This window comes from Xenopus tropicalis, chromosome 3, assembly GCF_000004195.4.
Source record: "Xenopus tropicalis strain Nigerian chromosome 3, UCB_Xtro_10.0, whole genome shotgun sequence".
NCBI lineage: Eukaryota > Metazoa > Chordata > Amphibia > Anura > Pipidae > Xenopus > Xenopus tropicalis.
The window spans coordinates 92783150-92801416 of record NC_030679.2 but is presented as its reverse complement, the minus strand read 5'-3'; the positions used below and the strand labels follow the sequence as shown (position 1 = coordinate 92801416).

General features: G+C 39.5%; 1 protein-coding gene across 1 annotated transcript; it reads left to right on the top strand.

The window, feature by feature from the left end:
* Window positions 1-275: 275 nt before the first annotated feature.
* Window positions 276-13929, top strand: stoml1 (stomatin like 1). The gene is given in 7 exon segments (NM_001045728.1): window positions 276-572; window positions 690-796; window positions 4523-4672; window positions 5003-5206; window positions 5662-5869; window positions 10499-10645; window positions 11983-13929. Coding segments are annotated over 7 exon segments (1086 nt in total). The 5' UTR covers window positions 276-496; the 3' UTR covers window positions 12177-13929.
* The last annotated feature ends 4338 nt before the right edge of the window (window positions 13930-18267 follow it).

Genomic DNA, 18267 nt, shown 5'->3' with positions numbered 1-18267 from the left:
TGTTTCTGCAGAAAGGAGGTGTGTGAGTAAATACGGTCACATGCAATACATTTGCACAGACTGCCTACTGCGCAGAATCTTCTCCGAGTAACTGTGGCCTCCTACAGACAGAGGGGGCAGCAGTGCCCTCAGTGCCCCCGCCCACAAGCACCGTAACCAGGAAGTTGTTGGAAACACTGTATCCATACACCAAAATAATCGGTATTCTTTGCTTTATTTTCCGAGCTCTTATCAGACCGCTAAAGGCATTGATCGGCCATTGTGGGCCGGCATGGTACTGGCGCCAGTGTCCCTAGTGCGCTGGGTGTACGTTATAAACCTTTAATATTTAGCGTTACTTGCTGTGTAGGGCTGCTTTGCTACTCCTGCTTGCAGAGTTTCCTATGAAATCCCTATGCAATAGCACAGCCTGTGGCCTGTGGGGCAACACCAGCCGTTTTATGTTTAGTTTTGAAAGGATTGGCCATCGCAACTGTGTCTTACCTGGCCTGGAGAAATGTGGGGTCAGTACAAATATACTGCTCTGTCCATGGGACTAGATGAGGGCCACTTACCGCAGTCTCATAAATCAGGTGAGACCCTCTGCTCAACCATCCCCCGATTCCTTTTAACCTCAATAACAACCAGAACCAACTGTTCTCTACATGTTTTTCTTGTTCTCTACATGTTTTTCTTGTTTTCATTCACAGTTCCATCTGATACCTGGCTGATGTGGTGTTGCCATACAGCAATATCCTGCCTGTCACTCCTCTTCCTTATTGTCACCTTCCCATTGTCAGCATGGTGCTTTCTAAAGGTAAACCTACTGTTTCCAGTTACCCAATACCAGCAGATACTACAGCTACAAGTATTATAGTCTTCTGCAAATGTGCAGTTGTGACTTTAATATATGCTAAACAAATTGTGTGCATTTATTTACATTAACTACCTGTTGGTTAAATCCACCACTTCTTATTAAAAAACAATACACAGTTTACATGCATGGAAATTATTTTAGAGGCCTAAAGAGTTTAGGGTTTTCCCTCTTGATGTACCATTATTTCTATGCAAGTCTTAACTTTGTAGCACATGGAGAGCTGGTTCATTAGTCACGCTGGTATAGGGGCAGCATGACCCTCCTGTAGATTGCTTACATTTGTACTTAAGGCTACAGGAGGATGGCAGCTCTCGCCAACCTAGTGTAACCAGTTCATTTTGGGCTGCTGAGTTAGGCATATCAGAGCCCTTTGGTATCATTGGGCTAAAGGTTGAGTTGGGTAATCTGCCAATTCATACCAAAATATTTTCATCTGACCCACAGCCCTACCCGACATGTTATCTTAAAAGTATGGGTACTCAAAAACAGACTTGCAGTAACTGGGATCTCTGCTATTGCAGCAACAATAGAAGTTGCTGGTGGAAAGCCTCATTTGCCAGTTTGCTGCCCAGTATTCCAGTTTTGTCAAAATGCTCTGCATGAAACTTATAGTTTGCCCAATAGTATCATCTAAAAGATAGAGACAGTACTTACTAGCGCTTACCTCAGGTTTATTAAAAAAAGCAAAGGACTAAGGACAGACACCTGTGGAATTCCATTAATTAAATTGGTTCAATTAGAAAAGACCACCACTCTTTGTAATCTATCCTTCAGCCAATTCTCTGACCAAGTACAAATATTATATTCCAGGCCACCAGTAACCTTCTGTAACCAAATTGATTTCTTTTATTTTTTTTATGTACTGTTGGGTTTTTTAGTTTCATGTCATGCTAAAGCTCATGATCTAGTGTGGTTGATACTGTCATATGCTTGTTTTCTGGTTAGTTATTTCCATAAACAGTACTTTTCTTTGTCCATCAAAGGAAGAACTGTATGATCTGTAGAGGAGCAAATGAGAATCAAACTACGCTTTTTTTTTTTCTAGTTAACATTATTATATTCGGCATTCAGGCACATAGATTGTTCAAGGTGGTCATTTTGGGGAAAGATTCACTCATTTGTCAAGGATGCCAAATAAGCTGATCTTTCAGTGTATTGCCATCTTAATGAAGTGACTTAAGGGCTGTGACACACGAGGAGATTAGTCACCGCGCAACATATCTCCCCGAAATGCCATCCCACCGGCTAGCATGTAAATCACCGGTGGGATGGCAATTTGCGCGGAAGTTGCCTTAGGAGGAAACTTCTGCGCAGCGTATGCCATCCCACCGGCGATTTACATTGTAGCCGATGGGATGGCATTTCGCATGGCGACTAATCTCCCCGTGTGTCACAGCCCTAAACGCTGCAAACGAGTTGATCTGGCTGTGTATGGCCAGTGTTACTTTAGTAGAAAACAAAGGGGTTCCTATTTGTTTCATAATGTGTGATAAGATATGGAGAGTGAAGCAAGGAAGATCATAGTGCCTCAAACATATAACATTACTGTTATTTAAACATTATTATTATTAGAACTGTCATTCATCACCTAAAACAAGAGTGCACTTCAGTTTCATGATAAAAGCCAAAACAGAAAAGTGATGATGTTTTCACTCAGAATAGCCAGATATGCAAACGGTACTTTTGTTACATTTGTGCATATGTGTTTTTGTTGGGCTGAAGCAAGCATGACTAAACAAACACTGAAATTAGCAAATAGAGCACTGTTAAATGGTAGTGCAGCCTAGCCTATTGGTCACATGTTAAATTGATTAACTTAACTTAACTTTAGTACCTTGTACTGAGAATCAGTACACATGAAGGCTTATTTACAAATAATGACAAAAAATTGCACCAGTGCCTTTTGCAGTGTTAAAGGGAGTCTATCACGTCAAGATAGTTTCCAATCCAAAGGTGTGGGCAAGCAGAGCAGGACAAATGCAAAGTCGCCATACCTTTAGAATGGTGGCAATACACACTGACTGCAACTGTGGCAGTTCTTTAAAAATGTAAGTTCCCAATTGCAGTAAGTAAAAATGGACACCATTGCAGGTACACATTTTGCAGATGCAGCCAAAATTGTTAGAATGGGGGCTGCCTTATTTCCAGCACACAGCATTAAAACAGGATTATCGTGTGGTGTTCCTATCAATTCAATCTGACTGTAAGAACCCTATAATTACCTCCACATTGGGGTAGGTGATATCTCCAGGGTTCTCCTCTGTTAGTAGGTGCACTTACACAGCTTTACATTAACCAATCCCAGCCCATTATGCACCACAAAGGAACAGCTTTGATATGAGTCTGCTGCTAATTCATTTTAATTATATAGAGCTTTTACCACGTCTAATAAGTTTGCTGTATGAAACCCTGATTTCATCTGTTTGAAACAAAGGGCCGCATTCTTGTTTGAAAATTGTTTTCCATTAAACAATTATTTCTTTACGTAACTAAAGAGCACATGGTTTGTAAAGCTATTTCAGTTTAGCTAATAGCTATTTCATGATGATAGCTAGCCTGGTTTTCATTTTAGTGCTGTATGCTTTGAAGATGTTGAACATGTAAATAACTCTTGAATATGTGGCTGTATTTAAGGGATTTCAGGGATTTAAATAAAAAAAGTTTGCATTGTCACACCCTTAGAGGTTTGTGGTATCACCTTGTTTGAGGTCTTATGGCTTTACCATATTGATTACCCTGGCACTGATTCTAAGGGGCCAGTTATTTCACTTTTTACTGAGCAGTAAGGATAGCTGTCATACCTGTCAGTATGCCATTACTGACCCTTTCTGATTTAACAATTCTGTTGAACACATTTTGATAAATTGACAGTTATCTTCTTTGACACACTGCCCTATGCTGCCTGTATGTGCCATACTCTGCCTGCCCTATGGTGCCTGTGTGTGCCATACTCTGCCTGCCCTATGGTGCCTGCGTGTGCCAGACTCTGCCTGCCCTATGCTGCCTGCATGTGCCAGACTCTGCCTGCCCTATGCTGCCTGCACGTGCCATACTCTGCCTGCCCTATGCTGCCTGCACGTGCCATACTCTGCCTGCCCTATGCTGCCTGCGTGTGCCATACTCTGCCTGCCCTGTGCTGCAAGTTGGAGGTGAATCTGGCAGGGATTTGTTCTGGGAGTTTGTTAGCATTTGGAAAAAGTCATTATATGGTCCCTAATGTGTGTTATTATGTGCTTGGAGTTGCTGTGCTATCCAGAGGGGATTTAAGGGTGTATCTTAAATGACATAATGAACTTCTTTCACATATGAGTGATGGGTGATATCCCTGCAGTGAGCACCAACCATTTGTTTTTTTTGGCTCATGGACCAAACTTGGGTCAAGTCATTTTCTAAATGATATCATCACATGCATCGTAATGTGTGGCAGATTTGTATATGCATTGCTGGATTACTCGCCCATATGCAGAGCAATGCTTTACTAATCTCTATACTAGTGAAGGTCCTAATGTCAGATCGGTTCCTAGTTGATAGGAACGTGTTGGCCCTAAAACTTGTAGATAGTCTTGCAGATGTAATTTTTTTTATAGGGCTTGCACAAGGCTTATAAAATATAAGCTGTTATTAGCAATGACAATAACATTTAGCTAAGCTATACTATCTTTGCAGATGGTGCCTGATTACCAGCGCATTGTCATATTCCGGCTTGGCCGCGTACAAGCTGCACGAGGTCCTGGGTTGGTTTTGTTGTTCCCCCTTATTGATCAGTTTCAGAGAGTGGACATGAGAACAAAAGCCTTTAGTGTACCACCATCCAAGGTAAGGATTTTCCTCACGTGTGAAATATGCTTAACTTAAAACTTATTGCATTGTTAAATTAAGCAAAATGATGTATTCTGCCATTTTTCACTTTTACTAAACAGATGGCAGGGTTTGGATGAAGTTCTTCCTCATTATTTTATGTACGAATAAATATGTTCAGACATACAGGCATTAATACATAGAAATATATATCTCATAATCATTATTTGTGCTTGTTATGCTCACAAAAGAAGAGGTTCTTAGAGTTCTATCCTAAGCTTTTGATGGGTTTCTTTGCTGCCCAGCCTTTGTATTCATGTTATAACAAAGTACCTCCTTTGTGTACAGGTGAAATCCCGTGACGGTGTTCTGGTGTCCATGGGAGCAGATATCCAGTTTTGCATTTGTGATCCCGTACTTTCTGTCCTATCTGTCCAGGATCTGAATTTTGTCACTCGTAACACAGCACAGAACCTAATGACACAGAGTCTTGGACGCAAATATTTGCGGGAGATTCAAAATGACCGGGCACGCATAGCCGAGCACCTGAAGGTACAGCAGTGAGAAATGATGAGCAAGGCTTACCCAATGTAACAGGCATAGGGATTCACAGCATAGGATACAATTACTGGCAGCTATTCTGTAGGGATTGTGCACAGATTAAAAAATTCTTTAAATATGATTTTAACATGCAGAACCCTGTGGAAAGCCAGAATGTTATAGAAGGTGCAAAATAAATGTCTAGTTGTAAGTTGTAGATGTGATATTCTGTTGAAAGGTCAGCACAGGAAAGTTTTTATTGTGCATAAGCAGAGTAGGTAGACTTATCGTGCTTCCAAATTACATGTTCTCATTTTGGCTTTGAACTGATAGATAAGAAATGCAGTACATATGGAACTAAAAGAAAGATTATTAGCCTAATTCTAGCTAGAAAAATTATAGTGTTTTTAAAAATCAAGCTAGCTATGGTTTCCAGGGTGCAGCACTTAAGATGCTTTTCTTTGCAGGAGGACCTAAATGAGCAAGTAAAGCCTTGGGGACTCTGTGTAGAGCGTGTTGAACTGGCACTAGAATCCATCTTACAAACCCCTGAAAATGCTTTGATTGTGCCCCCAGTAACACCAGCTGTACCTTGTGGTGGAATCGATCAATTGCTCATGCAATTCCTTGCACTCACAAGACAAAGTTCAGGAAATGATAGTCCTTCACTTAAAGGTTTGTTCTCTATAACATATCTTTCAAGTATAATTCTAGTTTAACAGTATCCTGTATTTGGTGTAATTAAAAGGTATAGTGTGTATCCCCTTGTTTAAGTTTAATGATTAGGGCTTGTGCTAAATATACTTATTACTTCTAGTATATACAATATAATAATATATATAATATGTTTTTTTATTTTATTTTTTATAGCTAAAAAGTGCAGGGAAGCAGGGAAAATAAAGATGGATGGTTTGTCATTTCAAGCTGGATAATTTAGATTACCCTTCCCCTTTGTTGTGACTATACTTCATATAATTATCTACCTTGCAGGGACCAAATATAAAGTTGTTTCAGTTGTCCTTTTTTCCTCTGTTTAGCCAAAAAGTATGTTCAACACTGCACTCGAGGATATACACATAGTATTGTATATATGTATTGTAATGTGCCAGTTGCCGAAGGTTGGGTTCAAGCTGACCAGTTGCCCCTATGGGTGTTTATGGGAGGTTAAGGTCTGGGGCAGGTTAAAATTTTTTTGACCCGTTCATTACTAATATACTGCTCCTTTTAAACAAAAGTTTCCTCATTTATGTTTTATGTAGATAATGGAAAAGTGGTATATTTGTTGACACAATGGAGTCAATTTATTGGAACTCTGAACTTGTTACCGAGCCGTAACTGTCAAGTAGAAACTTTTTTGCCCTGTTTGGATTTAACAATTTATTTTCCACACTGGAATGAATGATTGATTTATTATGGTACACATAGTGGAGCAAGGATTCACTCAAGCATCAATGAGGTCTACCAAGCTCTAAGCAGTTAAACACATTTTGATGATGGGGAAAACACTGAGCCCCCATAATTATTAGAAAATTATTATAATAATTGAACATTAAGTTCAGTCATATGCTTACTAATAAAAGGAGTATGTTGGTTTTTATTCTGGAACAAAGTGAAATATCTGCATGAACCTTCTAAGGTCCTAAAATGGAAATCTTCATGCAGGGCAATTTTAGAACTTGGGTGGAGGTGAAGTCTGCTGCAGGGCAAAGTATAATGAGACTGTGGGACCTGTTATCCAGAATGCTTGGGACCTGGGGTTTTCCGGATAAGGGGTCTTTCCATGTATGTATGTATGTATGTATGTATAACTTTATTTATAAAGCGCCACAAGGGTACGCAGCGCTGTACAGTCTTACAGAATACAAAATTACACACAGGGAGGACAAGTGATATAATAAATAAATACAATAAATACATATATATATAAGTGCCATGTGGTATGAGACACAGTAGGAAGGAGGTCCCTGCCCCATAGAGCTTACAATCTGAGTGGTTGGGTAACATACAGGCACAAACTGGAAGGTAAGAGTGCATCAGGTATGGGCATTTGCCCTTAAGCGCAGGACTGGGCAAAATAATGTCTTAGTGCTCCAGAAGGTAACAGCTGAGCTTTTTCTTAAAGAGAGTGGGTGAGTTTACCCTACGGAGGGATTCAGGAATAGAGTTCCAGAGTTTCCATAATTCAGATCTCCTACCTTACGTCTACTGAAAAAATTATCTAAACAGTAATTAAACCTAATAGGATAGTTTTGGCTCCAGTAAGGATTAATGGTATCGTAGTTGGGATCTGGTACAAGGTACTGTTTTATTATTACAGAGAAAAGGAAATAATTTTTAAAAATGTGAATTATTTGATTAAAATGGAGTCTATGGGCTTTTTGTAATTCGGAACTTTCTGAATAATGACTTTCCGGATAAGAGGTCTGATACCTGTACAGGAATAACTTAATTAAAAAGCCATAAAGAATAAATTAAAGTAAAAAACCTACCATTACTACTACTATTTAAACTGAATTTCACTTCAAGTGGCTGTCCAAAAATGTGCAGTCATATGTCACACTCAATCCTACATAATGTAAACTGTGACCACTTCCCTATTATTTAGATATGTGTAATAAACAAGACCTTTAAGAAATGTGTATAATAAATAAGGAAATGTTTATATATTAAAGGAGAAGGAAAGGTAAAAACTAAATAAGCTTTATCAGAAAGGTCTATGTAAATACAGCCATAAGCACTTACAGTAATGCTGCACTCCATCAAAAGAAACACAGGATTTCTTGTTTCCATTTTTGTAAATATGTTCTTAGGGTATCTGACTTCTTCTCTCCGAAACATCCTTCATTCCTGGGCCAGAGTTTGCCCAGTTCTCTCCTCTCTCCCCTCTCCTGCTCCCCCCTACCATAAGAATTCATAAAACTCACTCCTCCCTTAGGAATGTACGATCTGAGCTATAAGGGCTAGACTGCAAACAGAAAGCTATGAACACCAAGCTAAAATGGCAGCTGCAATCAGAGAAAGGGTCTAGGGCTCTTTACTCAGGTATGATTTCTGCAGAATAAATATAATCTTCTTGGTGGCACTAATGTGGCAAATCTATTGGCATTAAAATGCCAAAATGACTTTACTTCTCCTTTAATATTTACAGATTTGCGTCTTGCTGCTTGTGTTTATTACAAGTATTATTATCCTGCCAGCAAATATCAGTTTCCTTAGGGGCTTAATATGTATTAGATTACAGAGGATATGCAATAGAAAAGTATTGCATCAATAATGAATATTTCTCACAATGATTATTCGGATTTTATATTATGCAGCTTTTTTGCAGACTACAGCAGAAATATCTCAAACATTCCCCTTGAACCTCAAGTACTATTTCTCATGGCCTTTTCTTATCATAAAAGATACAGAGGCTTTTCCTTATGATGATGAAAAATTCCTGGAAATGCCTGTTTTATGGAACCTTATTTTTTAAATAACGTTAAAAATATTTTTTGCATTGCAAAAGAAAAGGACTCAGTTTTCCTAGTTCTTAAGGAGGAAGAGGGACAAAGGGGGGAAGTAGGGGTATAGTTGTTTTATCGCTACAAAAAAACAAAAAAAAAAAGAGTACAGTTATGCAGATAATAACCAGAACCACAAGAAAGGTCTTTTTAAAGTCCGAGGTCTTAACTATGCCAATTTTGTCAATAATCCAAGTCCTAATGTAACCCTGAGAAACTTCTGTCAGTTTATGTAAACATTTAAATCTGGCCTTCACTTGTCATTCCCTTCACTAAAGGTGGCAAAACCATAGGATCCGTTAGTGAGTTTCTCTTTCTCTATAATAATAAAACATTAGCAAATACTTATTTAGTAAAAGATAACTAAGATAGATTTGATCTAAATTGAAGGCAAAAAAAATCCTACTGGGTTTATATAATGTTTGAATTATATTTTAGTAGACTTATATCTAGGTGCTTTGCCATTGAAACGTCACTTGATGAAAAATAAGGACAGTTGCTCTGCTTATGAAAGATGTCAAACCTACCCCCACAACTCTGATGTCTGTATTTTTATGTTTTTTGACAAAAGGCCATTAGATGCATGATTTGCCTTAAACAAAAACAAAATAGCACTCGTTTTGTGGACAAGATCTTTCAAGGATAATATTAAAGAAATAAATGTTATAAGCAATTTGGTATACACATTCACATTCTTCCTGTGTTTCATGGTCTGACCAAACTGTATGATCATTGGTTTATAAGCAAACCTCCCTACTGTGCAGTCATGTCAGTCAAACCTCCGTCCAAAAAGGGAAAAGCAGGATGAAGCCAGTTACTTGGGTTACAGCATGGAAGTGCAGCTCATGGCGATTCAATGTCAGGAGATGGCTATATACACTTGGAGAAAGTGGTAATTGGTTGTTCCATTTCACCCCCCCCCCCTTATTTTCATGGTGTAGCCCACACGTCCACATAAGGATCTGATGGATCCACTAACCAGTCAGGCAGTTTATGGCCAAATAGTAATTCAGGTTTGTGACCTACAACAAATATATTAGTCACTTTTTCTGCCAAAATTATAAGGACATTCTGGGACTTTTATAATGTGGCTAAAAGTGTAGGGACAATGATAAGTTTACAGGTAATGCAATTAGAAGAATCTGCAGGCATATATTAGAAGTCTGGGAAGTTGAGGGCAGTCTTTGCAAACGGAAATCAGAATGCTGGTTTTAAAAGACATATCCAAATCAGATAACCCGAAATGCCGATTTACTAATGAACAGTAAAACAGCTCATAATTGTTAACAATATTACATACAAAAGTTAAATATAAGTTAATACCCTGCAGCTGGTCAGGTACCCATGGGTTACCCACAAGAAAAGTGGGTACCCTGTGGGTAGGATTTTTGGATGTGGGTATAGTTGCGGGTCTTAACCATATTTCTTATATTATGTATAATTTACCCCTTTAAATATTTTTAAATGTTTTTTTTCTACCCCGTTCACTTCTGATGATGTCACTTCCTGTTTGCTGCAACAGCACTTCTTGTTTAATGGTGGTCAGCAGGTTGTGGATCGGGTTGCAGATAAGGCAGTTGCGGGTTGGGCAGCAGATCAAAGAAAGTAATAAGGCCAGATGTGGGCCATGGGTCTGGGTCTCAAAAATTGGTTCCACGCAGGACTCTAACATAATGAAAAGTATTGTGACCACATGAAGTACATTGGGGCATGTCTGATTTTCCCACCCTTTATTTGACTGTAAGGTTTTACTCAAAATCTACTAAAATTAACTTATACTTATTATTTTTATCAATTGCAGACACAGACCTCTCGTTAAAGCAGTTGCTATCTAAAGTTGAGGCAAGCCTTACAGAGTCATTAGTGTCTGAAGTGGGTTCTTCCTATCAGCTGTATGTGACAATGCCTGGAGGGCAAATATCTGAATACTTTCTCGATCTAAAGTCAGGTAGGTTGTCAAGTGAACAACATAATTTTTGCCTTCTTGTCTAGAAGGTTTTTTTTTTTTGTTTCATTTTTTTTAATTTGGGTGTTTGTTGAGATTAATACAGAGCAAGATACAACACAAACAATACCAGTAAAAACATAGCTCATTGCAGGTTTTATTTTGATTTTCAAAATCTGATCACTCTGTAGACGGTTTCCTTTACGTTATATTTATATATTATTCTTATTTATGTGCTAGCACCCCATTGTGTAGCAATAAGGGGCAGCCATTCAAGATGAATAGGGCAATACTCTGTTTACATATAGCTGATAAGTGATAAGCTGTGTAGAACAAAATGTGATTTATGGATTTCCACAGACATATAGAACAAAGGCATTTGTTTTCACATAATACGTCATTTATATGTGCTGGATGAGTAGATATAAACTTTAAATATAAAGAAATGTATTTTCACTTAATGGCATTACTTTTCCTTTAACTGAAAAAGTGAACAATCAAGCAAACTTGCTTAAACATTTAAAAGCACCCGTAGTGTTGCTAATTTAACCAGAGGTAAACTGTAAAATTATACCAGATGTCCATCACATATTTTAGGGTACCAGCCTGGTCAATAAATCCTTTGTACTTACAAGCCAAGCACTCCACCCATAATGGGTTAGTTATTTAGTTTCTTTTGGGTGCCCATAAACAACACAGAAAGCTTCATTTTATCATGCATGAGTTGCATAACTCGAAGCAAGTGATGATAGAAAGAGCTGGTAAACTTGAATACTTTATTGGCACATGGTATGTCCACTAATATTAGGGTTAGTGCACATAATGCTGATTATCTGCTTTTTAAAACGCAGGCAGAGAAAGGCAAATCCATTCCCATCGCACCTTCATTTAGCTCCACTGACAGGCATGGCATTGGCCTGTGAGCAGAAAAACTAAGCAGATATTGACCCAAATACATAAGTATTTGTTTTCAGGCCACAGTTACTCATTGAAGCTGCACGCAAGCCAACATTGTTTCTGTCACTAGAGCTACTTAGAGGAGCAGATCCAATTTTCTCTGCCTGCGTTCAAAATGTGCGTGGAGAAAAGCAGATAATCTGTATTGTATGCCCTTATATGTTGTTGTTCATTCTTCTCACCCTCCAGCACTGCATACTTTCACTATAACTATTTATGTGGACTTGCACACCCTTTACCTCTTCTGCATCCACTCTATAAAACCCATAGGCTTCTTGGCACTTTACCTTCCTACAACATTTCAAAATGTTTCTTTCACCTCCGTATCCTGTTCAACCACCACACATCCACATAACTATCTGCTCTGTTTTTTTCTTGCTAAGGTTCTGGGAACTGTGGTTGGGGTGTCCATCCTTGTCCAGATGTTACTTTGGAAATGACAGAAGCAGACCTCATGTCCCTTATATGTGGAGACTTGCACCCACTCACAGCATACACTGGTGGGCGCCTGCGTGTGAGTGGAAATATACAGACTGCACTTCAACTGGAAAGAGTACTGCGAGCTGCTTGGCAATGAGGCTTATTCTAGTTCTGAGTGGCATTTACCTTTGACTTAATATGAAACTGTTTTCAAAATGTATTTATTTTTGATAGATACACGTTTTAATGTTTCTTTTAATTTATTCAAATTAGTCTCCAGGTGAAACTACATTTTAGAAAATATTGGCAGAACTATAAGTGCATCTTCTTTTGCTGAATTAGCAAACTGTAAATATATATATTTATACAAAATTATGGGGACACCTAAAACAATTTAATATCTGGTCTAAAAGTGTCTAACAAATGTGGTTTGATATTTTTAAACTAAAGCATAGCATATACTAGTTGGCACCCAGTGTGCTTCATTTTAGTCAAAAATCCAATAATTATACCTTATAAACAGATTACTTTAACTAGCTCTTTATACAACAAATCCTAAGGGCAAAGTCAGATCTGGCATACGGTCTGCTTCTCTCTGTCTGTGTTTTGTAGGTAGGCAGAGGGAAGCAGATCCGCTTTTACCAGATGCTCTGTGTAGCTGCACTAACAGGCACAGCTTTGGCCTGAGTGCAGCTACCTGGAGGCCAACGTGAAAAATGCGAAAGCAGCCTTTTTCGGGCTGATCAGGCCTCCACTCAGGCTGATACTGTGCCTGTCAGTGCAGGTACACAGAGTAGCTGATGAGAGTGGATCCACTTCTCTCCTCCTGCCTACAGGCGGAGAGAAGCGGACCATAAATCAGGTCTGACTTTGCCCTAATTCTGTATATTTTGCCAGTACAAGGTCACCCAGTTTTTACCATTTTGTTTCATAACAAAAATATTAGTGTTCTTCTACACTAGTGATCCCCAACCAGTGGCTCGGGGGCAACATGTTGCTCTCAGTGCCCCCAAACCAGGTAGTTGTTTTTGAATTCCTGACTTGGTGGCAAGTTTTGGTTGAATAAAAACAAGATTTACTACCAAATAAAGCCTCCTGTAAGCTGATAGTGTGCATAGAGGCTACCTAATACCCAGTCTTAGCCCTTATTTAGCACCTCCATAAACTTTTATGATACTTGTGCTGCTCTACAAGTCTTTTTACATTTGATTGTGGCTCGAGAGTAAGAATGGTTGGGGACCCCTGTTCTACACAATGAAAGTAATGTAATTCAAACCAGCTTTCTAGTCTGTATTAATTAATTAACAATGTCTCAGGAGTCAGTTCTCCCCTGGCTAGCTTGCTACTTTGTTTAGAACAGGGGTCTCCTACCTAAATAAAGAGCATAGGGGTATTCTGGTACAGCAGCAAAATACCTCTAACTTTCTGACTGTTAAGAATAATACTTGGATGTGATGTCCTTATTTGCTGATCTTAGTTCATATACAACCAATGATAGGCAGGAAAAAATGTTTGTGTGAATGGGCTCTGTTGGCAACTTTAATGAGATCTCCAAACTAAACATTTTTTTGTGTAATAAAAAACAATGTATTTCTAAGGAACTTCCCAATATACATTAATTAAAAATATTGATTGGTCTTAAAGTAATATTTTAATTGTCATTAAAAGCAGCATCTGTTTGGCTTTTTTTGTAGCTTTTCTTTTGTCTGTTTATATTCTCTGCACTACAGGTTCTGACTTTTGAAACAATGTAGCAGAATCCAGCTGATCCACAGACCTGGAGGACAACTTATTTGTGACACTGTTTCTGGTGTCAGGACCAGAGAGCAGAAAAAGATATTTACAGGACAACTGGGAACATTCTTTTTGAATGTATATTGGAAAGCTGATTAGAATTACATTTTCTTTTATTGTGCACAAAAAAACCCAAAACATTTTTGGTTGCAGGACCCTGTTAACTTATGTGAAAAAGCAGGTAGCTGAGAAATGATAAATAGAATTATTCTTGATCAAATGTTTCCCCCATGTGCAAGTGTCTAGCACAGTTGATACACAATATACTCTCTTATCTTTTGTCTGGAAATGCAGTGACTCATGTTGGCCGCCACGGCTTTCTTTCTTTCCCACATAATAAGTGAGCTCATGCGAGCCATCAGTTATAGGTCATCATAAGGGGGCGTGCACTTTCAGGAATTCCCTGTAGCCACACTTACACTCATTGAATACACTCATGCTTGTACTGACTATGTAATTATTGATGTTCAGTGGCTAGATTAGCTGTGTAGTTGTATTAGTCATACATACTTGGGACCCTGGCAGGGAAGGTTAATAGAATTAAAAGCAGGAGATGAAGGGGGTTAATCACAGAGGGGCATAAAAAGAGTCAGGTTTGACATTGATTTCAGCAACAAGATTTTCCTTCTCCTCCTAAATGTAGTTAATTCATGGCCATCTGTCATCTGACACCTGTACAGGCCCAAAAGTACAAGATTGGTCAGAAAATTGATTTGTGCATCACTGATGGGGCAATGACTTACAGTTAAGACAAATTTAATAATAACTCCAACTTCAGATTGCTACAAGCTACACTCCTCTGAGACTAGACAGCATTCCTACTGCTTACTCACATTATTACCCAAGGGGTTGGGGGAATTATGCAAACTTGGGGCTTATTTAGGAACGTAAGCGATAAATTGCCAAGAACAACAAATTTTTCCCTTCATTTTGAAACCTGTAGTAGACTGATAGTTAATTAGCATATTTGTCTTTGCTGACTGTCAGGGACAACACACTTCAGTTATGTCAAAGAATGTATAAGTAGACTAATATTGAGTAATTCCCAACAATATGAATCGATGGCGGAAAGGCTTGTGCATCACTTTGGTTTTCCAAAGCCACTTACCTGCAGGAGTAGATTAGTCATCCGCGATAGATCTTTGCTACAACGGGCAACTAACCTCTCCAAAATTTTAAATTGAAGAGATGTGTAGGCCTTTACACCAGAGATTCGTATTGTTGCTGGTGGAAAGGCCTACGCATAAATGCAGTTTTACAAAGAGGCGCAAAGTTTCCTTCTGCAGGCAACTTTGTGTGACTTCGGAAGACCAAAGAAATGCGTAGGCCATTCCACCAGCAATACGTATTGTTGCCAGTGGAGGATGCTACAGCTCTGCTAGTCCTGAACAAACACGTTAATTTGATCTCATTAGAGAAAATGATCTGATAAATCTCACTCAAAGTTGTAATGCTAGGGTTCCACTGGTAGATGGCGATGTAAGACAGCAACAGCACTAAAGCTCAAAAAAGAAAGAAAGGTACCAGTTCACAATCTTTTATTTCTAAGTGCATTTAGAGCCCTGTACAAATTATGTTTTTTATCCTGCCTGTCATAACAGTGGGGTACATCAGTCCAGTGTTAACTGTTGACCCTTTTGTTCCAATCCCTAATAAACAATAGGGTATGGAAGGAACTGGGGTTTGCACCAATAAAAAAAAACTATAACAGTTTATTTGTACAATAAGGTCAATGTCATTAAGGTCAAGGAAATCTCCATTATGCCCAACCACACCTGCAGTCTATCCAAGCTCCAGCTACTTACCTGTGAGCTTTATGTGGTGGGATACATAAGTAGGTAGTTGTTTACAGTCAACAAAAACTATACATTTATATATTGTTTGTTTACAGTTTTTCCATTTTTATAGATAATTATGATTAATGGTTCATCAATGAACTTACCTGCTGTCTCCCACTAAATGTGGCAAAGGTGTTTTTAGTTGTATACTGTCCCTTTAAATAGAAAAAGAAGGAAGGGAAGGCTGTGTTCTGGTAGACAAAATGTTAAATACTGAATGTCCCATGTTTGTACACAGGAGGAAGGGGGGCTAGTATTGGGGTTTAGGGGGATCTATTCACCCCCCCTCACTTCCCTAGGGCTGCAATAGATAATTAGAGAATTAGCTAGAAAATTAATTGCCATCTGAATGTGAAACCCAGTTTTGGATATAAATAATACAATAGGTTTAGAGTGACATTTGCAAGGACAAATCATGGTGTCTGTGTCCATAAGAAAGCCATAGACAAAATATGACATGCTCATTTGTTTGTTGGGATTACAGTTAGAACATTTGCATTTAACAGCACATGATGTGTCCTGTGTCCCACGAGCATTTTTGGCCCCAGGACTCACCAGAGATGTCCTCTAATTATCGCCTGCTTTACTCCACACAGGAGCCAGGGGAGACAGGATCAGGATTGTACATTTGGAAGTGAAATGAAGGAGAGTTATTTTATTATTCTAGTTGCCATTTTTAGTAGAATATTTCTTAACCACACCCTCCCTTCTTACTGGGAAATTAAGTTTGTGTGTACCTTTGGAATGCTACAGCCTACTGAACTAAACTGTTTTTCTAATGAGTATTATCATTCTATTAGTCACTGTTTGGGCTGCAGGAAGGAGTGTATTTCTGGTGACTCTGTTCTTCTTCTCGTAAAGCTTCAGTGGTTCCCTCATTGGTTCCCTCTGCCTACCTGCTTAAAAGAGCATTATGTGCTGTGTAGCTGCAGATCTCTTTTTCAAACTTTCTGTCGCACAGTGTACTGAGTCTGCATTTAAAAGTAAGGTCTGGTCTTTGACAGATACATACTCACAGGCAGAGCCAGAGTTAAAAAGGGTGAGCCATAGGGAATGTAGAAAGGCTGAGAACCCTATCTGAGGGGGTCCATTTACTAAATCTGAAGTAACTAACCTGCAGCAATTAGGGCTGGGTGATCTACCGTTTAATACCGAATACCGGTGTTTTTGTTTTAAAACTATATTCATTTTTCAGATACCGCAATACCGGGGTGTCAGGGTACTCACCCGGCCCGGTTAAATGGTATCAGTATTGAGATTAACTGGCCCCCTGCGGTGTTCACACCTCAGACTCAGGCTGTAATTACCCACATTGTTTACCTGTTCACACCTGCATGGCACACACAGGCAGCATAGGGCAGGCAGAGCATGGCACACACAGACAGCATAGGGCAGGCAGAGCATGGCACACACAGGCAGCATAGGGCAGGCAGAGCATGGCACACACAGGCAGCATAGGGCAGGCAGAGCATGGCACACACAGGCAGCTAAGAGCAGGGAGGGTATGGTACACACTGGCAGGGTAGGGCAGGCAGAGCATGGCACACACAGGCAGCTAAGAGCAGGGAGGGTATGGTACACACAGGCAGGGTAGGGCATGTAGAGTATGGCACACACAGGCAGGGTAGGGCAGGCAGAGCATGGAACACACAGGCAGCTAAGGGCAGGCAGAGTATGGCACACACAGGCAGCATAGGGCAGGCAGAGTATGGCACACACAGGCAGCATAGGGCAGGCAGAGTGCTGCCTATGTGTGCCATACTCTGCCTGCCCTATGTTGCCTGTGGGAGGTAAACCTGGCAGGGTTTGTTCTGGGAGTTTGTTAGCAGTTGGAAATAGCCATTAAATTGTCCCTAAGGTTTGTAATTTTGTGCTGGGGGTTGCTGTGCTATCCACAGGGGAGGTGGAAGAGGCATATGGATTTAAGGGTATGTATTTATATTACATAATATAATTCTTTCACATATCAATGATGGTTGATATCCCTGCAGTGAGGACCAAGCATTTGGATATTTGCTGCACTACCATCATTGGGATAAAATGGGTGTGGTTTGAAGTGGGTGTGGTTAAATAGGGGAGTGGTCAAAACTGGCTTCCATTAGTGGCCCTCCACCATGTATGCAAGAGAAATTCTGTCCCTCGGCACCGCAGAACCACAATTTTACTTCTCCCAGGGGAGTTAAAACTGTAAATTACAGGGAAACATAAACCCTGGGTTTTTTGTATTCATGTATGCTGCCTACTCATGCTAGTAGATATGAAGGCATAAGAGTTGAAGCTGCCTCTTACTGTAGAACCTCTGAAATTATCTGTTGAACTCTCCATGCTTAGCCTGGAGGAAGAGATAGAAAGTCACTCCAGGACTAAGAAGGATTCATGGAGACATTTACAAATAAAGAACTTTCTCAAAGAACTACATAACCTACAGCAACCTCTTAGACCCCTAACGGACCTTGAACGCCTGTGCAATAGGAACACAAGTCCTAAACATCTAATCTCAACTGTTTATAAAATTATTATCCAAAGTAAATATGCCAACTTACCTCACTTCACCCGCACATGGGCACAGGAACTCCAGATCGACCTAGTGGAAGAAGAGTGGGAAAAAATCTTCAG